Consider the following 25,491-nt stretch of genomic DNA (forward strand, 5'->3'; position numbering starts at 1 on the left):
AGAACAACCTTTTTTTCCCAATAAAAACGTATCCTTTCTGCAGGTGCAAATGAGTTAGAGAGGTAAGTTACAGTATTAAATGCTGTCAAATATAAATTTACATTTAAAACGGTAACGTCACCTGTCATATTTAATGTTTGCAGATTGTTTTGATTTTTTTTAATATGTATACTAATGATGACAAGGAAATGCTGAGTAAATATGTAGCTATAAAGTACTTTTGAACCAAAATGACTCCCAAAACATCCTATAACTACATATTTTCTTTTATACTTATTTCAAAGACTGTTTAAAGTTAACACAGCATAATAATGATAATAATAGTAATGAGAGAATACTCTAAGTTTTTAATATCCTGCTATAGGAAATAACAGATTATTTTTGGTGGGAAAAATGCCTTTGATCATAGTTGTCAGGTTGAGTTGAAGCTAACAAAAAGAGACCACTGCCTTCAATATGGCTATTTTTCCCTAACTCTGGTTAAACCAAAACCCACTGAGTCAATCCCAACTCCCAGTGACCCTACAGGACAGAGTAGAACTGCTCCATAAGGTTTCCAAGGCTGTAAATCTTTATGGAAGCAGACTACCACATCTTTCTCCCCCAGAGTGGCTAATGGATTTGAACCACCGACCTTTCAGTTAGCAGTCGAGTGCTTAACCACGGCACCACCAGGACTCCTTCAATTCTAGTTACAAGATCATAAAAATCGGCATTTTCTCAAAAGACGCCCAGCATGAAGATCCCATATAAAAGGTACCTACAGTCCAATTTGGAGCCCTGGTGGTGTAGTACTTAAGTGTTCGGCTGCTAACTGAAAGACTGGAGGTTGGATCCCACCAGCCACTCCTCGGGAAAAGATGTGGCAGTCTGCTTCCATAAAGATTACAGCCTTGGAAACCCTATGGGGCAGTTCTACCCAGTCCTATAGGGTCGCTACGAGTTGGAATTGACTCGATGGCAGTAGGTTTGGTTTTGGCATACAGGCCAATTCTGAGTAAAGGATGCATTGACTGAGGTTACCAAAAGTTCCTACACAAGCTAATCTTTTCTGAAACAAAGGTGAAAGTCAATATCAATACCAAATGAAGCAAATACAGAAGTTTATATATTGATCGGTTGTGACTAGTGGTAAAATTAATACTGGAATAAAGTAAAATTCACGCACCTCCTATTCCAAAAGGAAAGGAAATGCAGTGGTCAAAAACAGAACTGTTTCCTGTCTTTTTTTGGGGGGTGGAGGGGTGGGGAGAGTGGTAACCTAATCTCATTATTGGAAAATTGAATAAATGTGTTTTTCTGATCATTTTGCTTCATAGGCTTCTTGCTCAACAGGCTGTGAGTCCACCTGGGGGAGGCGCCTGTTCCTCTCACAGGGAAATTCCTCAGACTCATAAATTTCACAGAACGTTTCTTTTAGTTTGCACTGAATTCAGGAAATAAAAGGTACTGGAAAAGAAGCTTCCCCCAGTGTTTAGTTTCTTCCTTTACTGGCTTTTGTTTCCCTGTGGGCTAGTTCAGAATAGGTATGCTATCTGCCAGAAACTGGAGAGTTCCACTTATGGATATACATTCTACTCCAGGAGCATGGCAGTGACCCTTGTTGGAAATGACCCATAGGTAGGGGCTACTTCATACCCTGTAATGAATCTACCTAAGAGTATGACAAAATATAATATCCACTCTTCCCCCGGTGCATGGTGATTAACACAGAAATCCACATTTACTCACTTGTTATGTAAATATAAGTGAGGAGAAGAGAAAAAAGAATTGATTAATTTCAAGTTTATCCAGTTACATGGCCTCATAGTTATTCACCCAGAAATGTGTATAGGACACGTATAGAACTACTAAATGGATTCAGTTCAATAACAAAGTCACTCCCATCCTTGAAGCGATCTAGATTGGTTCTATTCTTCTCTGTAAAATGAGTATAGTATGTACAATTGCTTCTCTTGCAGAAGAAAAAAAACAATTGATGATTTCACTTGATAAAGAAGGAATGATATCCCTCATGGATGATTTCAGAACTTCTGGACACTTGTCTTCATCATTGATTTTAAGGGCCCAGTAAAATGTTAAGGGTAACATAAACTTCCATAAATATAATTCAACCAGCCTGTGACAACAAAGGGGGAAGGGACTATTTCAGCCTCTTAGAAGTGAGCTGGTATGCTTGGCACACACTAACTGCTCTCATATCCTATGGCTATTAGGCATGGAGACTTTCTATGGTATATCCATTACCCATTCCCTCTGCTCTAAACTCATAGCATGTCAGAAATACAGAGAGAGAGGACCAAAAAAAAAAAAAAGGAAACCAAACTTAAGAAGCATGAAAAGACAGAGACAAGTAAATTCATTTAGGATTTACACCTTGTTTTCAATGGTTTCTTTCATTTACTTTTCCCTGATTTTTACGTTTGCAAATACACTGGACCCAGGAGGAAAACACATGGGGGGGGGGTGGAAGCAGTGCAAATCTCTGTGACTTGTACAATAGATCTTATTTAGTCCTTGTGTTTGAATATCTGAATGAACTGTGGTCTGTTTTTCATTACTCTCCATCTGGAGCCGTTGCCTGCTTTGTTCAGTACTTTCTGGTCATTTTGGCCTGGCAGTGATTGTTTTGTTTCATGTTCCCATATTATACAGAATGAAAGCTGCCGCAGCCACCACCCAAGAAAGAACAATCTTAAAAATGAGAGGTTATGTTGAAAGAGTCCCCGACGACCCCCTCTGGAATCAAGAAGTGGGTATAAATGTTTATCTGGGTCTGACTACTGTACTTAACTTATAGGGGTTGAGTGGGATGTAGGAGAGAACAAAAGCCTTTCTTTCAGATGTTAGGTTAGATTCATACATCAAGGTTAATTTTCATGCTTTTTTTTTACATCTCTAAAGAAACTAGTACGTGTCGTTTCTCACACTTCACTGAACACTATCTTGCATATAATATGCTGCATGCACAAGAGGTGAAAAAAGGGTGGATTAATATCATACGTTAAAAAGAAAAATAAATAAGTCCCTCCTTTCTTCTTAATATTTAGTTTTAATTTTATAGCCTTAGTTGGAGGCAAAGTTGCAAATAATTCAGAAGCAAGTGTCTCTGAAAACACCAAATCTGATTTATATTCTCTAATGACAGGCTCACTACTCTTGGGCTCTTATTTGAAAAATTCACCTCTGACATCTTTTCCATTTCTTTCCTTAAGAAAGCATTGGTCAGGAGCAGAATTGAGGACCCAGACATAAATCCATCTACCTATGGTCAGCTGATCTTTGACAAAGGACCAAAGTCCATTAAATGTGGAAAAGATAGTCTTTTTAACAAATGGTGCTGGCAAAACTGGATGCCCATCTGTAAAAAAAAAAAAAAAATGAAACAGGACCCATATCTTATGCTATACACAAAAACTTACTCAAAATAGATCAGAGACCTAAATATAAAACCTAAAACGATGAAGATCATGGAACAAAAAGTAGGGACAACACTAGGGGCCCTAATACATGGCCTAAATACAATACAAACCATAATTAACAATGCACAAACACCAGAAGATAAACTAGATACCTGGGGGCTCCTAAAAATTAAATACTTATGCTCATCAAAAGTATTCACCAAAAGAGCAAAAAAGAACCTACAGACTGGGAAAAAATTTTTGGCTGTGACATAGCCAACAAGAGTCTAATCTCCAAAATCTATAGAATATTTCAACACTACAACAAGAAAAAGACAAACGATCCAATTAAAAAATGGGCAAAGGATATGAACAGACACTTCACCAAAGAAGACATTCACGCCAATAACAGACACATGAGGAAATGCTCACAATTATTGGCCATTCCAAACTCACTGCCATTGAGTCGATTCTGACTCATTGTGATGACCCTACACGACAGAGTAGAACTGCCCCATAGTGTTTCCAAAGAAACGCTGGTGGATTTGAACTGCCGAACTTTTGGTTAGCAGTCGAGCTCTTAACCACTGTGCCACCCGGGCTCCCACTGGCCATTACAGAAATGCACATCAAAACTACAATAAGATACCATCTCACCCCAATGTTACTGGCACTAATCAAAAAAACGGAAAATAATAAATGTTGGAGAGATTGCAGGGAGATTGGAACTCTTACACACTGCTAATGGGAATGTAAATTGGTACAGCCACTATGGAAAAGGTATGGAGTCTCCTTAAAAAGCTAGAAATAGTAATATCATGTGACCAAGCAATCCCACTGTTAGGAATACTTTCTAGAGAAATAAGAGCCATGACATGAACAGACATACGCACACCCATGTGCATCCCAGCATTATTCACAATAGCAAAAAAATGGAAACAACCTAAGTGCCCATCAACAGCTGAATGGATAAACAAATTATGGTACATATACACGATGGAATACTATGCAATGATAAAGAACAATGATGAATCCACAAAACATCTCACAACATGGATGAATCTGGAGGGCATTATGCTGAGTGAAATAAATCAATCACAAAAGGACAAATACTGTGTAAGATCACTTTTAAAAAACACAGGAAAAACTTTACACAGAAAAGTAATAATAATCTTTAATGGTTATGAGGGAGGGAAGGGGTGGGGAGGAGAAATCACTAACTAGGTAGTACGCAAGTGTTAACTCTGGTGAAGGGAAAGACAACACACAATATACGGGAAGTCAGCATAACTTGACCGAGGCAAAGTCATAGAAACTTCCTAGACACATCCAAACACCTCAAGGGACCGAGTTACTGGGGGTGAGGGCTGGGGACCATTGTCTGGGAGGACATCTAGGTCAATTGGTATAACATAGTTCATAAAGAAAATGTTCTACATCTTAATTTGGTGAGTAGTGTCTGGGGTCTTAAAAGCTTGCAAGCGGCCATCTAGGACACATCTATTGGTCCCATCCTGTCCGGAGCAAAGGAGAAAGAAGAAAACCAAATACACAAGAAAAATATTAGTCCAAAGGACTAGTGGACCACATGAACCACAGCCTCCACCAGTTCGAGTCCAGAACAACTGGATGGTGCCTGTCTATCACCACCGGCGGCTTTGTCAGGGATCACAATAGAGGATCTCCGAGAGAGCTAGAGAAAAAAGTAGAACAAAATTCAAAATCACAAAAAATAAAAAGACCAGGCTTACTGGTCAGACAGAGACTGGAAGAACCTCTGAGACTATGGCCCCTGGACACCCTGCTAACTCAGAACTGAAGCCACTCCTAAAGTCCATGTTTCAGCCAAAGATTAGACAGGCCTATAAAACAAACAATAACACACGGGAGGAACATGCTTCTTAGTTCAATCAAGTATGTGAGACCAAATGGGCAACACTTGTCCAAAAGTAGAGGCTAAAAGGCAGGAAAGGACAGGAAAACTGGACAAATGGACAAGGGGAACCCGAGGGGGAAAGCGGGAGAGCACTGACACATTGCGGGAATTGCAACGAATGTCACAAAATAACTTGTATATACAATTTTGAATGAGAAACTAATTTGCACTGTAAATGTTCACCTAAAGCACAATTAAAATAATAATAATAAAAAAGCATTGGTCAGGAAGAACACAATCTATTATTTAAAGATGCAAAGCATGCCATTTTCTCTTAATTCTTTGTCTTTTCATCTGATGTTATTTTACAAAAGCAAAGAAACATATAGCCATGTGCCACTCAGGTTTCATAGAATAACTACAATATAGTTGAAACCAGTTCACCTTTTCCAAGAGCTTTTTTTTTTTTTTTGACTGAAAAGACAACATAACAGATTTGGAGAAATGTAAAGATAATAATGTCACTAACAATCCCACCACCTTAACACAGAGATATTTTTGTTTTGCTGAATATTTCAAGAATTTTATATAACAGCCAAGCCAGAGTATTGTCAAGTATTCCCCATGTATCAACTCAGTTAATCATCACAACCCTACAAGTTAGGTATGAGTTAGGTTCTATTATTATCCCCATTTTATAGATGAGAAAATGGAGGCACAGCCAGATTGAATCATTTCCGTCAGTTCACACAGCTACTGAGTTAAAAAGTAGTATTCAATCCAGTTAATCTGGCTCCACCATAGTTATAATCATGGGTAATACTGACTCTCATCTAATTTACATCGTTCCATATCTATTGTACATACGATTTTATATTCTTCTATATTCATTCAACTCCATATAATAATCATCTGCCAGGGTTTCACATGGTCCTTAGTCCTCATGACTATAATTTTATGAGCTACATACAGTTGTATATGCTCTGTAAGTTCCTGAATTATTTTTCTAAAGCGAGCATTTGGATGTTTCCTTTTTTTTTTTTTGTAGTATAGAGAATAAAAAGATGCTCAGAATTGTGCATACATACTTATCTTTTAATATGTTTGAATAAAATATTTGGGGAATGTGCTCAGCAGAATTACCTGTACCCATGATGGTATGTCTCTTACTGCTCTTTCCCTACCAATTGGGTATGGTGCCAGTGAAAAATGGATGAGCCCGTTTCACAGTCACCAGCATTGGATGGCCTATAATTTACAATGTTTGTGACTTGAATGGGTATAAACTATCCCTGCAAATTGCTTTAATTTGCATTTTTCCAATCATTCCCTAACTTGAGAATACTTCTTCCCCTGTAGCCCTCTCATTTTTTTCTCTTATATCCCTCCTCTCATTAGAATGAGGAGTCCTCCTTGCTCTTACCTTAGTATGGTTCCACTCCTACCTAAAATCTCCAAACTAAAATTTCATGTCATCGTATTTTATAACCAACCAGTCTTCGTTACGCTCCATTACCTAGTGACCCTAGGTATCATTACTGTTATTTCTCCACTAATACCTTCTGGATCACTCACTTCTTCTGATACTACACCTGCTTCAGTTCTTGGCTATTTCAATAAACACTTAGGTGATCGTCTCGATACCCTGTCCTAGCAGTTCCCTGAACTGCTCCACGGTCTTGTATCTTCCTCCCAACCTCAGCCACTTGATACCATGTTTATCATGAACAAATACAGGGAAACCTGTGACAGCCAGAACTCAACGGGACTGTCTTGTTTTCTCAAGTTATCCACCTTTGACAAGGTACAGTCTGACCACTTTTCTATCACTCTCTATTAGTGAAAAATATTTTAGTTTTCCTTCTCTGACAGGTTTCTGCTTCACACAGGTTCCAGCTTTCGTAGGTTTTAATGTGTAACATTTTTCATACATATAGTTGTTTTCTCTTCCTAATCCTATTGAGTTTCTTCTTGTAACAATTGCAAGAGTCATTTTTCTAAAAGGAAATGCTCTAAATAAGATTCACTGTATCATTAAAATAGTATTTTCCCAAAAACATGAAAGTGACAGTAATATCTTTCTGACCACGAGTCCTAGTCTTTAGGTTACCTCCCCATGTACTTAGCGAAGGCTGTGATTCAGCGTTACTACCGCTAATCACAGGCTCCAAATGCTAGGGCCAAAAAGGCCTCTCAGACCACACAGACCCACTGCTGTTGAGTCGATTCCAACTCATAGTGACCCTATAAAAGGCATACAGAGGTGTTTATATGTGTATAATGGCCACAGAATCAGACTGCCTTCTTCACATTACCCTCAAGGCAAGAGGTCCAGTATCCCCTATGTTGTTGTCGTTGCTAGGTGTCATTGAGTTGATTTCAACTCATAGTGACATAAAGTGACAGAGTAGAATTGCCCCATAGGGCTTTCTAGGCTTTGATCTTTATGGGAGCAGATTTTCAGGTCTTTTCACCGGGGTGTCATTGGGTAGGCTTGAACTACCAACTTCTCAGTTAGCAGCTGTGTGCTTAACTGTTGCATAACCAGGGCACCTGAACAGACGCTATGCCCCCCCTTAAAATTATCTGCTAGCTGTCTTTCTTTGACATGATTGCCCTTGGTGTTTGCATGGTTCTCTGCCTTGTTCCTGCCTTTGCTCCTTCCTCCCTTTTCTGTCTCTCTTTCTTCCCTCCTTCCTTCTCTCCTTCTTTTCCTCCTTCTTGTTATGTTTGACTCCAGTGGCCTCCGAATTACTGTTAAATCTATATTCCGATGAATACAAAATATTTCATAGTGGCAAGCCCAATATTTTTATTTAAAACATATGTATTTGCAAAACTATACCAACATATACAGTACAAGAAATACACAAAAAGTTGATATAAAAATAAAGAGAGATACAACTCCTATTACAGTGAAACCTGTGAGAGCCGGAACTCAGCAGGATTGCCTTCTTTTTCCAGGTCTCGCAAGCGTTCCACCTTTGACAGGGTGCAGTCTTACCACTTTTCTATCACTCGTTGTCATGAAAAATATTCGAGTTTTCCTTCTCTGACAGGTTTCTGCCTTACACAGATTCCGGCTTTCACAGGTTTTACTGTATTTTCTTCTAGCACCCAAGCACTACTGTGCACACACCCCACTTTGGAGATAAGTAATCCAGACGACACAAGCCACCTTCGTGAAGCTGTAAAGTCTCTTTGGGGAGAGAATTAAACAAGCAGTTATAAGAAAATGTGGGTAGAAGTGCTAGGAGTTACGGTAGGAATACTCACAGTATGATCTGTCCAGATCAGCACTTCACTGCCAGAGATAACTTGCATAGGAAACAAAGACTACCTTTTTTCAGTTACACCCCTTTCAAAACCAGTTCGTCCAGGCTGACAATTTACACTTTGTACTCTCCACTGTTATACAGTAACAAGAGATATCTGGGTTCTTGAACAAAACTTTACATAGAGAAGGGTCCCTTCCTATCTACCACTCCAATTATCAGACACATAATGAAATCTACTAAAGGTTTACAAGGTGTCACTCGCCCGTGAAAGCATTTGTGCATCTGACTGGTGCTCAAACGGTGTTACTGACTGCCTGACTTGGATGCCTCAATTTTGTCTGCTCGTTCCTATAGACATTTTTTACCAAAAGCCTTTGGAAATGAGTTGGACACATCTGAAAGCACCAGAATTACCAAGTCTATTAATCAATTCTACCTTTGACGCATTGGTGACCCCGTTTACAGCACCTGCAAGACTCCTTCACCATTCTCCTCCTGAACTATGGCTCTAAAATCTACATTGGTTTTTCTATCTCCAGTTTTTCCACTTATAAATCAATTTCACTCACTTTTGCTAAAATAACTTTTAAAATAGATATGATCACATCATGTCAGCTCCAAAAACTATTGAGGGGTCCATGCTACATTCCGAATTAAGGTCAAGATAAACCAGGATACAGTTGGAAGACTCCAAAATCTTGACCCCTTCCAACTTTCCACCAATATCCTTTCCTATGCATTTTTTTAAAACTCCAGTTACATGGGTCTAGGAACTGTTCCTCAAAGACATTCTGAAATTCTTTCTCCTGAACATCAACCTTTCCTAAGTCCATCCATTCTGCTTTGCCTTGATGCATAAACTTCATCTCTCAAAAAAGCATCTCCATATTCCTCTCTCACAGTATTTTGTGTATACCTGTTATAGTTACTTCTGTTACACTCCCAAGTATATGAGAAGGATTATGCACATGGCTTTCTTTTCAATGAGAAATTGAACTATTAGATGGTAGAAAATATACTTTATTATTCTTTATCTCCTAGTATTTAGCGCATTTCTAATTTTGTAGGAGACATAGAACACTTTAAAAAAAAAAAAATACTGCATTGAATCTGACTACCATCCCCCAAGTAGGCTAGGATATATTTAGAGTTTATGGGTGTTCTTCCCTAATACTTGTGTACATTATATTTGTATGTAAAGTAGGGTAATTGCCCATATTTAGAATGATCTTGGCTTTAACATACTTCTTGATTCCAGTATTACTACAAAGGCTGGATTAGAGGAACAACAAATAACATATGTTACAAGAAGCCTTCCAATTTCCCACTAAGAACTAAGCCATGGAAGAGAGACCATATAGATTTCACAAATTATTTAATACAACCCATAAAAGACTATGAGATTCCCAGACACAAAGAACATGAGCCACAGATATAGTCAAACTACTTCAGAAATACCTTCCAAGGGGAAAGAAAAGTCTGACTTAATAGATACCAACTCAGAGATCTTGTGAGGTACTTGTATCTGAGGCTCAGACACAACAGACCCATCAGTAAATTCATTCCCAGTCAACCAATGTTGCTAAAGCTTTAAAAAACAGAGAAATTAAAACATGTTTTGCATGGCAAACTTTTACCAAGAGTTCTTCATTTTTATGTAGGAAATCAATTTGCATCACTGATGATATCATTCAAGTCAGACAACCCCAAGTTGTTAGGAGACAATTTAGTTTTACACGGAAGCAATCTGATACTTGTTCTGATTTGTGATTTTCATTTTGTTTGTTAATGAAAAAATTAATGAGCAATGTTACTGGAAATACAACTCATCAAAGCATCGGCGTTATTAGAGAGGTTGGCCATATACTGTACATTACGCTCATTGTGCAGCCAACGCCTGGACCTTTGTAACGGAGAAGATGTCAATCAAACAACACCGAGGAGAGCTCAGGAGAAGATGCACTTACACATACCTTTGCACTGATTTGTGTTTTTGTCAAGAATTGCCTTTGTAGATACAATTTTTCCATACCTAAAAGAGAGAGAGAGGGGAAAAAAATCCATGTTATTATAGCTCCAATGAAGACACTTAAAACACCTTAATGAACATCAGTACACACACAATTGAGCAGGAATAAACCAAGAAAACACATTCTGAACTCCCATTTCACACCTGGATGATCTCTTTTCACCAGTTCTTCTTGCTAACTCCGGAATGTGTTTTCCTACATAAGCACTGGGCTGAGTCTTAAAAAAATAAACCCGGCAGGCTGTCATACCTGGCTGAAAGGGGATTGCTTGTGATTGCGATCAAAGTAAATTGCACCCCGTGGATTCCAGGAAGAAAGCCTGGACCTCGGCGCCAAGCTGACCTGGGTTTGCCTCCAGCTCTGGTCTTACCTAGTGCTGTAACCCTGGACAGCCTACCTAAGTTCTCCAAACCACAGTTTTTTCATCTGGGAACATAAGAACCATAATATTCACAATTCAGGATTTGAAGGAAGGTTAAAGAAGATGTTGAAATCTCCTTGCAGTGCTCCTAGGATAAAATGGACATATTTTTGCTACTAAAAATAGATTCTAAATTAACTAAGGATAAGGCCAGAGTTTTGTATTATCAATGTCTGACACTACGTTGTCTGGTTGTTGTATGCTGTTGAGTTGATTCCATCTCACAGCAGCCTATAGGACAGAGTAGAACTGCCCCATAGGGTTGCCTAGACTATAACCTTTACAGGAGCAGATCCCAGGTCTTTTCACCTACAGAGCAGCTGGTAGGTTCGAGTCGCCAGCCTTCGGGTTAGCAGCTGAGCATTTAACCATTGTGCCACTAGGGCTCCTGCATATGACACTATAGGAGCTTAATAAATTTCCTAAATACATAAATGAATGATACAGTTTATCCAAATGTACTCTGCATTACAACAAAGTTTCTCCTATAGATATCTACATACACCATGCATATATACTTATTTTCCTATCTCTCGCAGAAGATTTAGTCTAGGCTTGGGTTTTTAAAATGACGGGTAATTTGGGGACTGTCACTCGATACCTTTAATCTCTAGTTTCCTTACGTATAAAATTATAGGACTGAAGATGTTCCGAAAATCCCTTCATTCTTTAGGATTCCAAAATGTTTCTGAATGGAGACATTATGATGCAAATCCAAGCGTCAAGTTTATTAACAAGTCATATTGTGTTCAAGGCATCAGTCACGTTCACCAAGTATTTCGCATTTTTTAAAATTCTGTTTTCCAAAGCAAGTGTAAAAACATATGACGAATATTGAAAATTCTGCTTTCCAATGAGCCAGGTTCCCTATTGCCAATTCTTCTTTAGCATTTTTAATCGTCTTTTAATATATCACTAAAACTCTTTTGAACCATTTAAAAACCAAATCAAACCCTTTGCCATCGAGTTGATTCCAACTCATAGCTATCCTCTAGGACAGAGTAGAACTGCCCCATAGGGTTTATAATGAACGGCTGGTTGATCCAAACGGCTGGCCTTTTGGTTAGCAGCCGAGCTCTCAGCCACTGCGCCACCAGGGCTCATCTGAGGCATTTAGTGTCCACTAATTAAAATCCACTACTGATAATGGCATAAGTATGAAAATCCTTTTGTATTTTTTTTCCCGACGTTTTGACAAAAATGGACAAGGGCCCCTCTAGATATTGATGGAATTAATGTAATGAAAGTGATTTTACTTGTAGCTTTGAACATTAGTCTGATAGTAGCTGAACTGTTGGAGGTCACAATATGTACAGAAATAGTTTGAATGATATCAAATGAAGAGGTCCAAGACAATTCTACCAGTCACCTCAAAGCTCCTCCTTTGTTAAGGTCAGCCAAAATTGGGATGGAGCTTTCCAACACTGAATTGGGCAGATTTTATGAGGAGAACCCTGAGATTTCAGGTACTTTCACCCCTTTTGTCACTGCCTTTCCTGTGCTATTATAACTCTGTTGTTGTTGTTAGGTGCCATTGAGTTGGTTCCAACTCATAGTGACCCTATGTACAACAGAACAAAACACTGCCATCCTGCACCATCCTCACAGTTGTTGAACCCATTGTTGCAGCCACTGTTTCAAATCATCTCCTTGAGGGACTTCCTCTTTTTCGTTGACCCTCTACTTTACCAAGCATGAAGGCCCTCTCCAGGGACTGGTCCCTCCTGATAACATGTCCTAAGTATGTGAGATGAAGTCCTACCATCCATGCTTCTAAGGAGCATTCTGGCTGTACTTCTTCCAAGACACATTTGTTTGTTCTTCTGGCAGTCCATGTATATTCAATATTCTTTGCCAACACCATAATTCAAAGGCATCAATTCTTCTTTGGTCTTCTTTATTCATTGTCTAGCTTTCTCATGCATTGTAACTCTACAGTCAACTAAGTCAAAGAATTCTAGGGATGAATTTTTTCATTATTTCTTCACATATGAAGAAAGCATGATCTAAAAAAAAATCAATAACTTGATTAAAATCTCATAATTTGTTAAAGTTACAGCAGGGACTTGAATATGGGATTCTTGAGTTCTGCAAAGGGCTTGACTATTATATGTTGCCATTATCGAAGAGAAGTTACATATATCAAATCTTCTGATTCAATTAACCTTCAAGTAATTGGGAATCCAGATGTTAGACTCCAAGGACAATGTATTATAGTGTTTAAACGGACATGAAGTGGCACTAAACTTCCATGGTTCAAATCCCAATTCTGCTTGGGTATATTTGTTTGTCTAAGTAGTATTTGATCTTTGTATCACTTTTTCACCTATAAAATGGGGATTATTATGTGTACCTCAAAGAGTTGTAAGGGTTAAATGGGGTTTATTTAAAGTGCTGAGCACAGTGGCTGGCACAGAGTAAGTGCTCATTAAATGCCAGCTCTTCTTCCAATTACTTTCTTCCTATAATCTGCTATTTAAAAATGCCTCCAGCCCTTGGCATTCCCCAAGGTCGATAAGAATGTTATGGAAAGGGGATAAAGGTTCTATTCCAAATGACAGCTTAAAAAATTATGTAGACTGTCAAAATTTCCCACTAAGACGTTTGGCAAGCAAAACTAATTCCTAAAGGTTTACATTATTATTTTTACTGTTAGGGAATTTATTAACTATTCTCACTATAGCTAATCACACCAATGCTAGTAGGTTCAATGTCTGTTTTATTTTGCATTACCAAACTGTTTATTACCTTACCCCTTTACCGTACAAGTCCACAGCTGCCCAAATCTCAATCTCCCTCTCCACACACACACACACACACACGCACACACACACACACACACACATACACACACGTCTCTCTTTCAAGCTCTTTTTCATCCTAAGAGTTTCTCTCTTGGTAAAATAACCAGAAAAATAAAATCATATTTGAACAGTCTCTTCAGTAGACACTTGTTCAAGGTATATACCACTATACCCACTAACCAGCAGTAAAGTTCACCAAGTTTGGGCTTTTCAGGCAAGGAAACATTCATAAAACTGAATATATTTTAGAGAAAGTTATGGGTTTGAATTTCCCCAAAAAGCTATGTGCCTATAAAATATGACTTACTTTGGGGAAATAGGTTTTTTCCTTTGCAGATGTTATCAGTTAAGTTATCCTTGTCATACTAGAGTAGGGTGGGTCTTAATCTCTTCTGAATGGTGTCTTATAAAAAGAGAAGCATACCTGGTGGTATAGTGGTTAAGAGCTTGGCTACTAACCAAAACGTCGGCAGTTCAAATCCACCAGTCACTTCTAGGAAACCCTAAGGGGCAGTTCTACTCTGTCCTATAGGGTTGCTATGGGTCAGAATTGACTTGATGGCAAAGAGTGCAGAGGGAAGACAGACATGATGAGAAGGAGGTGGATGTCTCTATAAGCAGCAAAGGAACACCAAGGTTTGCCTGCAGCTCTCAGAACCAGCAGAGAGGCATGGGGCAGTTCCTTTCTCAAAGCCCTCACAAGGAACTGACACAACCAATACCTGATTTGAATTTCTAGCCCCCAGAATTGTGAGAAAATCAATTTATTTTCTTTGAAGCCACCCACTTGGTGGTGTTTTGTTTTGGCCACCGAAGGGCACTCAAACAGGGTAGAAGCAAAAAGAGAAGAAAAAGAACTTTTGCTCAACCTTTCTTCTCACACAAAGCACCATTAATAGAGAATGTGAGAGGTAAACACCAGAGACAGAGAAAGAATTTAGAACATTTATAACCACCTCACATCAGGCACACAAACCCTGAAGACAAAAATCCTTCTTAACTGGTTTCAAAAGCTACTCCTGAAATTTTGTATAAGCACCTTCAAAATTAAAATGTAGCTGTCTTTCAAAGAGTAAATTAAAAAATTACTACATTTCATAGTGAATTACATGTCACAATTGAACTTGTAACCTATGGTGTGCATGTCATCTTAATATATGACTATTACAAGGATGTCATCTCCTTCATTCAAATTCGTCTATGTACAAAATGGCTATCATTTTTGTTTTTACAGCCAAAAGAAGTCAAATGCTTTCTCATGGAAAACATTTGTATTTTGGCAAAGAGCACCTTTCTTGAAAAAAAAAAAAAAAAAAAAGAATTTTATTTACCAGAAAGTATTACAGTACCAGAGCCCTGGTAGCACACTGGTTAAGAGCTCTGCTGCTAACCAAAAAGTCGGCAGTTCGAATCCACCAGCTGCTCCTTGGAAACCCTATGGGGCAGGTCTACTCTGTCCTAATGGGGCAGTTCTACTCTGTCCTATCGGATCACTGTGAATCAGAATCCACTAGACAGCAATGGGTTTGTTTTTTGTTTTTTATTAGAGTGTAATTAGGAATAGGGAACTCAAGAAATAATATAATTTGCTTTTTGGTGTGTGTGATTTTCTATTTATAGTAGTATTGTAATGTTGTGGTTGTGCAACAAACAAACAAACCCGTTGCTGTCGAGTCGATTCTGACTCACAACGACCCTACAGGACAGAGTAGAACTGTCCCATAGGGTTTCCAAGGAGCAGCCGGTGGATTCGAACTGCCAGCCTCTTGGTTAGCAGTCAAATGATTACACTCCAGATGAGACTTTTCCAATAGTACAAATCACAAAACAATAGAACGTAACTGAGAGTACCTGACACAGCCTTTGCTCTGACTGCAGTCATAGGAATTTCATTTCTTGGCTCAGCTACAACGTTCTGCATTAACAATCATTTTGCAAAGCTATAATATGCTTTAACCAACAAGAGAAGGTACTTAATGGACCACTGGTTACAGTTCATGTCTGAACACTCACGGTGACAAACACGTACTTTCTGCATGACTGGTGCTCTATTCTCCATGCTCTGCAAAGTCAACAATCGATGTTAAATAAAGTTTAGACGTTTCTTTTATTTTAAAGCCCCAAACCACCATAAAAATAAAAACCAGTATAATACACCTGTGAAGAATTTTATTAAATCTCTCTCCCCTGATGTTTTGTCAAAGCATGCTAATAGAGTAAAAACAAATGTAATACAGACTAAAAGTACATTCTTTTATGCATTCTGAAGGAGAAAGGAAAAGATTTTAGATAGAAGATATTCCTAAACTGAAATCACCTCAAGTGCTTACTCTTCCCCTCTTAACGGTTACATCAAGGCTGTAAATCTTCCTAAAGTCTTTTTCCAATGATGCCACCCATGAGTGGAAAACAAAATCTTCTGTTAGAGAGAAATATGTGCCCAGATTACTCAAATGATGCCTGGAAATAGACACCCGAGCATGGGTCCCATGTGCCTCCTGGCTCTAGATTTTAGACAAACCCAATTCACTTCTTTATGCTTTCATTTCTTGCTTCTAGAAAAGGTAAAATACTACCGTGGTCATTCCACCTGAGGGTTAGAATTTTGGAGGAGACAAATAAGTGCAGCGAACACACTTTATACCATAAATATTTCCCGGCGGGCACTCAGTACTTTTTCTAGCCCATGTGAAAAACCCATTATACAGCATAACTAGGAAGCTCTGTCTGCTTGGCATAAAAATATGCAACTTCATATCATATCCACACATTCACCAACGACCTAGAGTGCAAATCCATTCTCAAAATAAAGCCTGGCCTACATATAATTTATATATATGTGTATATATATATATGTGTGTGTGTATATATATATATATATATGTATTTTCTAACAGTACTCTGTAAAACAATAATAATAACTTACAGTTCTGTAATAAGCACCCATTTATTATATTTTGAGTTTTCATAACTGAGTTTTTCACATGTTGTCTATCAGCTCCTTAAAACACTTTCGGCCTAGCTTGTCAACTATTCTTATTCTTAAATAGCATCTGAATCAAACTGTATTTGTCAATATACTTGATTAATCCATGTACAAGCCTAATTTAAACTAATGGCATCTTTTATTTTCGTACGTTGAAGAGAAAATGGAGCTATTAAGGGCCTACTCTTCATGAATCACGAAGACATCAAATTGGTGGGATCTTTCTATAATTTCTTTTTAAACCCTTTTGCTGAATCTCCCACTGTGTACAGTAGTTCAAAAAATACAGGCAGTGACTGAAAATAGAGTCTCCGCAGTCAATTAACTTTCAGCTAACTCATTTTTCACGTGCCTTCTATATTGATACCAAACTAGAAAAAGGTAGCACATTTATTTAATGGATGAAACATTATCCTTTTAGAAAGTGTGTTTTTTTGCCTATTTTTAGATGGCTCATTTATTCTTTGGCATTTTAGGATGCTAATGGAGTTTATCTATAGCTTTAGGGACCCAGCTGGAATGTGGTGGGACGATCCCTGTGGTGGGCTATATTATCCAGGTTTCATCTACAAGAAAAGTCCATAACCCATTACTAATCTGAAGCATTAATAAATTCAGTCTACAAACAAGTGGTCAAAGCTATGCATAACCTCTTTTCTAAGGCCTGGTGGGCTTTGTAGAAGGGAAAAGAGGTGAGAGGATCCAGTAGACAACATTCCACCTTTAAATGTTTAATCAATTATTTTGTACTTGGCCACTCCAAACCACCACCCAAGACTTCCAAGCTCTTTATTACCCAACATTGGTGTGTGATATCAGAGGTCAAGAAGTATCACAGAGTTGCGGAGATTATGAAGACAACTAGGTAATCCAGAGCCTGGTTGTTGGCTTTGTGGTCAGGGCATTTTTGGCTTCCCCAGAGATGATCAAATTCTTACAGTGATGGCTTCATACCAAGTAAATTTCACAAGCCTATTGTACAAACCAAACTGTAATTTATGAACATACAGCTTGGGGATAGTGCATCACAAAGAGCAGAGACTAAAAGAAAAGTATGTATACAACTCAAAACAAAAAGACAAACAATCCAACAAAAAATGAGCAGAGAACTTGAATAGGCATTTCACCAAACAAGTTATACAAACGGCCAATAGGCACATACAAAGATTCTCAGTCTTTAGTCATTCCCGTTGCCATCGAGTCGACTCTGACTCATAGTGACCCTGTAGTCATTAGGGGAATGTAAATCAAAACCACAGTGAGATACCACTTCACCGCCTTCAGGATGGTTGTTATCAGCAAAATGAGAAACAATAGGTGTTAGTGAGGATGTGGAGAAATCAGAACCCTCCTCCATTGTTGTAGGATTATAAAATGGTAAGCCATTATGGAAAACAGTTTGTTGGTGGCTTGGAAAGTTAAACAAAAAGTTAACATGTAACCTAGCAATTTTACTACTAGGTATATACTCAAAGAGTAGCCCTGGTGGCACAGTGGTTAAAGTACTCAGCTGTTAACTGAAAAATGTGCAGTCTGCTTCTGTAAAGATTTACAGCCTTGGAAACCCTATGGGGCAGTTTTACTCCACCCTACAGGGTCGCTGTGAGTCAGAATCAACTTGATGGCAGTGAGTTTGGCTTTGTATATACCCAAAAGAATTGAAATTAGGGACACAAGCAGAAACTTGTACACTAATGTTCATTTCAGCACTATTCACAATCGCCAAAAGGAAGAAACAACTCAAATGTTTATCAACAGATGAATGGATAAACAAAATGTGGTACATCCATACAATGGAATATTACTCAGCCATAAAGAGAAAAAAAAGTTCTGATACTTGGTACAGCATGGATGAATCTTGAAAACATGCCCCGTGAAATAAGTCAAACACAAAAGGACACGTATGATATGACCCCACTTATATAAATGCCTACAGTAGGCAAATGCACAGAGATCAAAGTTTATTAATGGTTACCGGGGCAGGTGGGATAGGGAAAGGGGGCATTATAGCTTAAGGAGTACTGAGTTCCTGTTATGAATGATTGAGAAAACTGGAAATAGTGATGATGGTCCCACAACATGGTGAATGTACTTAACGTCACTAAGGGGTACCCGTGGAAATGGTTGAAGTGGCAAATGTTTTGTTCTGCACATTTTACCACCATTTAAAAAAAAGAAAAGAAGAAATGTTTAGCTGGGAGAATTGAAGAAAACTTGAAAGAGGAAGGTTTGAAGAAAGGACAATATTTTTGACACTGTGAAATGCTCTTTGTACTTTTTAGGAATAAGCAAAACAATTCCAAAAAATGGGTTTCTTCTCTCAGGCCGGTGTATTACTACTTAGCAAACTGTTATTTTCACACTACAAATACGTTCCCCGGGGTCCTAGAGCTGTAATGTGGCATTTAAAATCTGATCTACTCTAGGACAATGGTTCTCCATCTTTAACGTGCATCAGAATTTCTCGGAGGGCTTGCTCAAACAGAGATTCCAACTTAGTAGATATGAGGTGGGCCCAGAGAATTTGCAGTTCTAACAAATTCCCAGGTGATGCTGATATTGCTGATTCCAGGACTATGTTTTGAGGAGAGGGCTTTCAATGGGTTATTTTCCGGTTTGACCCCCTGCTGAGAATTTGCATTTCACATAAGAATCATGTGGGGATCTTGTTAAAATGTAGCTTCTGATTCAGTACATCTGGGGTGGAAAGGCAAATTCTCAGCAGGGGTTGAACCACAAAGAACCAGTTGGAAGCCCTATCTGAGAACCACTGCTTTATGAACATAACGCACGAACAGCAAAGCACATGGTTTGTTACATGAAAGACTCCAGAGAATGAGGGGGCTTTCTACAGACACGGAGAACTACTTTAAAAACTGCAAACAACATTTGCTTTCGTTCAAGTGATACATTGAGTCAATACAGTGCCAATTTACAACTCAAGTGTAAGAAGTTCTGACACTATTTTTCAGATAACTTTTAGAAAGAAAGTCCAGTGAAAACACATGGTCAATGGCTACATAATTCCCTTCCTTCACCTGAAATAACTAGTTGCTGATTAGTAGTTTGATTGTACTGGAGTAGTAATCTAGTGAGAAAGCTGGTAAGAAGATAATAATGAGTACCTACTGTCTACTGATTATTTAAGTAATAATGGATGTAAATCTGGAACAGCTATACCAGAACAAAGTGTATACTTTTAAATTCTAAAAAAAATCACTAAGTGACTGGATCTTAGAATTAGCAACTTTGGATTATACTTTAGGTTCTATATTTGGCTTATATAGTTTGGGTATATAGCCTGCCATCTTCAGCAAAAACTTATGAGAAAGAGGTTTCCATGCAAACATAGTCTCAAACCACATCTTTCTGGGCATTTTCAGTAAGTCAAAGCACATCTCAGCATGCTGAACATCCTTTAATACTTGGTCTGCTGAATGGACTTTAGAATCAATTAAAATGTACTTGAATCTGAGCTCTATCACCATATGATCTGGGAATAATTACTCAATCCCTAGGCATTTGTTTCCTGATCTGTGATCCATCTACTCTTATCACTGAGACATGCTTTCTATAGTGACTGTAAAGAGGAAATAAAATTGTATGTGTTAAAACTCCTAGCCAATGTGTGCCATGTTGAAATTCCTTCCAATCTCTTACTAAATCTTGCTTTATCACCTCTACATTTACTGCATAGTGTAAAAATGATAACTCAGATATCAATATCTCTTAATCATTTGATAGACCCAGCCTGTCCCAGTTCAAATGCTTACTGAGGCACCCTTAGCAAGCACTACCAGCTCCTCCAGCATTGCTTTACCACTATTAGGATTTCTCACTCATACTTCAAGTCACTTCACAGTTTCCTCTTAATTCACTTAGACTTCTTTGGGTGAAACCTAACTACCTGCTCAGTTTGTTCTCCAGGTTCAGCTACTTCAACGCTGTCTCCACTGTTTTCCAAGATGCTTTTGCCTCCTTGACCTTCCACCAGTAGCCACTGCTCTAGGTCAATATCTCAGGCTCACCCCACTCTTGATTTTTACCTTTCCTGGCCATCAGCCAGGGAAGTCATTGTGCTTGGACTACCACACCATGACAGGCATCCCTTGGTACTGCTATCAACCTGTTTATTCACATATAGTTGATTGTGAACAATAACCCATGCCCAGGGCCATTTTGTCTTCAAGCACCCAATTCCATACTATCAATTTTCAAGGTCTTCTGTAAGTGATTTTTAGATTTGAGGAGTTTTTAATGCTTCCCACTGGGAGAAAAGCCATCCTTTTGGGAAATTAAGATCCTCCCCTTAATGATCCCTCTTACCCCTCAAAAAAAAAAAAAGCAAACTCATTGCCACTGAGTTGATTCCAACTCACAGCGGCCCTTTAGGACACAGTAGAACTGCCCCATAGGGTTTCCACGGAGCGAGCTTCGAACTGCCAACCTTATAGGTTAGCAGCCAAGCTCTTAACCACTACGCCACCAGGACTCCATTAAGACCCCTCTTACTCCATCCAAATTTGTTCTACTTAGTTAACACTCATTTTTATAAAACTTCCTACGGGCATCAGGAAAGACCAATTGCTAGAAAAGGACATCATGTTTGGTAAAGTGGAGGGCTGGCAAAAGTGAGGGAAACCCTCCACAAGATGGACTGACACAACAGCCACATGGACTCAAATACACCAACAATCAGGAAGATGGCGCAGGACTTGGCAATGTTTCATTTTGTTTAGCATAAGGTTAACATGAGTCGGAGGCTAGGCGAAGGCAACTAAAGACAACAACAATGGGTCAGCATCTGTTCTAAGCTCTCTAAATACATCGATTTATGTTAATCATCACTACAACCTTATGAGGTGGGTACTATCACAGCTGCAGTTTACAGATGAGGACACAGAGACAGAGACCACTTAAGTAAGTTTCTCAAAGTCGTATGACTAAGAAGGAGCAAAAGCCAGATACAAACCCAGCAGTCTGTCTTCAAAGCCCAGGCTCTGACAACATTTCAATATGGCGCCCTTAGGCTCCAGTGCCTCCTGTTTGCCTGTTATCTCAAAAAATAAAGAAAAAAGCTACTGCTTCCGTTTTTTTCTCCTAAAACTCTCATCCATCACTACCATGATGTGCCTTTGTTTCCCTATATATTACCCACGTTTTTCTGAAATTTAAACTTTATCCCTATTGCCGGGACTGTTCCCCCTCTGCCTTCCTTTCTACACACTGTCTATCGTCAGGTTTCTTTCCTTTCATTCCCTGTAAGACCTTTCAGGAATGATTGATCTTCTCATGCTACTTCTTACTTCCCATTATCAAATTTCTGCTTAACTCCTAAACACTGGCTTCTACCTGCTGGCACAATATTATCTATTCAAATACCAAAACCAAACCCACTGCCATCGAGTTGATTCCAACTCATAGTGACAGTATAGGACAGAGCGGAACTGCCCTGTAGGGTTTCCAAGACTGTGAACATCACAGAACCTGACTGCCACATCTTTCTCCCGCAGAGTAGCTGGTGGGTTTGAACACCTACCTTTTAGTTGGCAGCTGAGCACTGTAACCACTGTGCCACCAGGGCTCAATATCTATTACAATAGTTACCAGTAACTTCTTAACAAGTAAAGTAACTAGCTATCATCATCCTTGCCTTTTCACTAGTCTTTGACCTTCTTGAAGGCCTTCCTCTTGAAACAGTTTTTCCTTGGGTTCCATGCATTACACTGACCTGGTTCATATCTTCCTTCCTTGCTGACAGTTCTTCCTTCATCTCTATCACTTGCTCCTTCTCCTAAGGTTTCTGACCATGGGTGTTCCTCAGTCATGATCCGAAGACCCTCTGTGCTTATATACACTAGAGTGGTAATTCTTAATGCTCAACTTTTATTTTATATTTTTATTATTTTTTAAATCTTTCATCGTGTTTTAGGTGAAAGTTTACACAGCAAATTAGGTTCCCCTTTAACAATTTCTATACAAAGTGTTCTGTGACATTGGTTACAATGTGTCAGCATTCTCATTACTTCAATTCTATTCTGTTTTCATGGATCTAGCTTCCCTCGCCCTCCTTGCCTTTTCGTCTTTGCTTTTAGGTAAATGTTGACCATTTAGTCTCACATAGTTGATTGTTTGAGGGAGCACATTACTCAAGGGTGATATCGTTTGTTTTATAAGCCAATTTATTAGTTGGCTGAAAGGTGAACTCCAGAAATAGCTCCAGTTCCAAGTTCAAAGGGTACCTTAGGATGATAGTCTTGCAGGTTCTTCTAGTCTCCGTCGGTCCAATAGGTCTGGCTTTTTTTAGGAACTGGAATTTTGTTCTACATTTTTCTACCATTATCTGGGACCTTCTACTGTGTCCCTGGTCAGAACGGTCAGCACCATCTAGTTCTTCTGGTCTCAGGTTAGAAGAGGCTGTAGTTTCATGTGAGCTGTTAGTCCTGTGGACTAGTTTTTTCTTTGAGTCTTTGGTTTCCTTCATCCTTTTTTGCTCCAGATGAGTAGACACCAATAGTTGAATCTTAGATGGCCACTCACAAGCTCTCAGGGACCCAGATACCTCTTTCATTACCATGTTTTCAATTTCCATCTCTTTGTGTTACACTCTCACATTTCCTCTTCTGGATCTGACTTCTCCTTCAACCCTCAGTCCTGAATCCCCAGTTAGAGTTATTAGATATCTACTCGAATGCTGAATGGTCATCTAAATACAACATAACAAAGTTGAGTTCACTATATTCTCCTTTCTTCCATCTCTGAAAATATTTCTAGGGCAAAAGGCAGTCAGGTAGTGAAATGTGTATAATGTGGAAACTATGATATGGGAACGGGCAGCGTTTCACTCTGTTGTACATGGGGTCGCTGTGAGTCAGAAGGGACTTGACGGCACCTAACAACAACAGTGATAAGCTAGAGAACCAGCTGAAGGGGCAGCTTCATTTCAGTCCTAGCCCCTTATTTCCATGAAGGAATGTCAGCCCAGTGTTGACAAGCCTTCTGATTTTTTCAAAAGAAACCTGGAGTTTTAAGAGTTGGCTCATAGATTTTTATAAACCAATATGAGGGCCAAATAAAACAGACCTTCCAGGAGGATTTAGCCTAAGAACTGCCAGTCTGTGACCTCGGCACTGATGTCTTCCAGCCAGTCTCCCTTTCTCTTTCTAAATCACAGACTCTTCAAGGGTAAATCGCATGTTCTTCTGACTTCTTTGATGGTCATTCATTTCTCCCAAATCTGAATAGCTATTGTGTTCACATTCTGTATAAAATCACCTAGCACTTTATTCATTTTTTTAAAATTATTTTATGACATTATCTGTTCCCCCACCCCCCACCCCCATGAAAATGGCTCTCCAGCCATGACTTGATTTTCTCAGTGGCCCAGATAATATTTCATGCTTCCGTGGTCATCCCTAAAATATCCAGCATAGACCATGTATAATAAACCTTCATGACAATATGTTGATTTTTAAGTAATTTTTATGAGCCTGACAAGTTTTTTCCAGATCAGAAACACCTTCTAACAGCTAGATTACATGGATACACACACACAGCACCATTAATTAAACACCTGGAAATCCTGGTGGCATAGTGTTTAAGTGCTGTGGCTGCTAACCAAAAGGTCAGCAGTTTGAATCCACCAGGTGCTCCTTGGAAACTCTACAGGGCAGTTCTACTCTGTCCTATAGGGTCACTATGAGTCAGAATCGACTTGACAGCAACGGGTTTGGTTTTTGGTTTTGGCGCAGAAGTCAAGAGCTCGGCTGCTAACCAAAAGGTCAGCAGTTCGAATCCACCAGTCACTCCTCGGAAACCCTATGTGGCAGTTCTACTCTGTCCTATAGGGTCACTATGAGTTGGAATCGAATCAATGGCAATTTCTTTTTTTTTTAATGTGCCAAGCACTACACAGATCGCATTAGGTATTTTACTTCAAATTCTCACAACAACCTAATGAGTAGATCTTATTATTCTCAATTTTTTCAAGATGGAGACATTAAAGCTAGATATGTTAAGTTACTTCCTTCCAAGATCACACAACTATTAAGTTATATTGTTTAGACTTAAACTCAGGTCGCCTGGTGCAATTTCCCCACTCTTTCCCTAATACTACCATGCCCCTAGTGCACAGTGAGCAAGCCCAGATAAAAGTCAGTTCTTTAGCCAGTCGAGGAGCCACTAAACCATCTGTAGGTCTTCGTAAATGTTGGACACAATTTATCCCCAATAAGGCAGAAAAATGACCAACATTCACTGGAAATAATATAGTTGGACATTCACCACTGATGCTTAGAACTCACTTCTAAAGAAACTTGCTCCTTACAGAAGCTTCTGGTTTCACAACATGTAGCACATTCTAGTAGAAATGTGACTCTAACATCAACTGAATGAATAATGAAAAACATAGTTTCCCAGTAGAATTTACATTTGCTATTTGGGAAAAACAAGGAGCCCTGGGGGCACAAACAGTTAAGCACTTGGCTGCTAACTGAAAGGCTGGTGGTTTGAACCCACCCAGTGGTTCCCTGGAAGAATACCAGGCAGTCTGCTTCTTTAAAGATTACAGCCTAGAAAACCTCCTGGGCAGTTTTACTCTGTCAGATGGGGTCCCTGGGAGTTGCAATCAACTCAACAGCGCCCAATAACAACAACATTTGGGAAAGAAATGAAATCTCAGATACCATGGACAGAG

General features: G+C 39.0%; 1 protein-coding gene across 4 annotated transcripts in view; it reads right to left on the bottom strand.

Annotated features, from left to right (window-relative positions):
* RBMS3 (RNA binding motif single stranded interacting protein 3) overlaps nucleotides 1–25,491 on the bottom strand; it is an 827,213-nt gene that overhangs the window by 581,796 nt on the left and 219,926 nt on the right. For all 4 annotated transcript variants that reach the window (XM_004377362.3, XM_004377363.2, XM_004377360.2 and 1 more), the window contains exon 3: nucleotides 10,529–10,587. In XM_004377362.3, coding sequence (XP_004377419.1) covers nucleotides 10,529–10,587 — 59 coding nt within the window. The remainder of the gene's footprint in view (nucleotides 1–10,528; nucleotides 10,588–25,491) is intronic.

This window comes from Trichechus manatus, unplaced genomic scaffold, assembly GCF_000243295.1.
Source record: "Trichechus manatus latirostris isolate Lorelei unplaced genomic scaffold, TriManLat1.0 scaffold00049, whole genome shotgun sequence".
Lineage (NCBI taxonomy): Eukaryota > Metazoa > Chordata > Mammalia > Sirenia > Trichechidae > Trichechus > Trichechus manatus.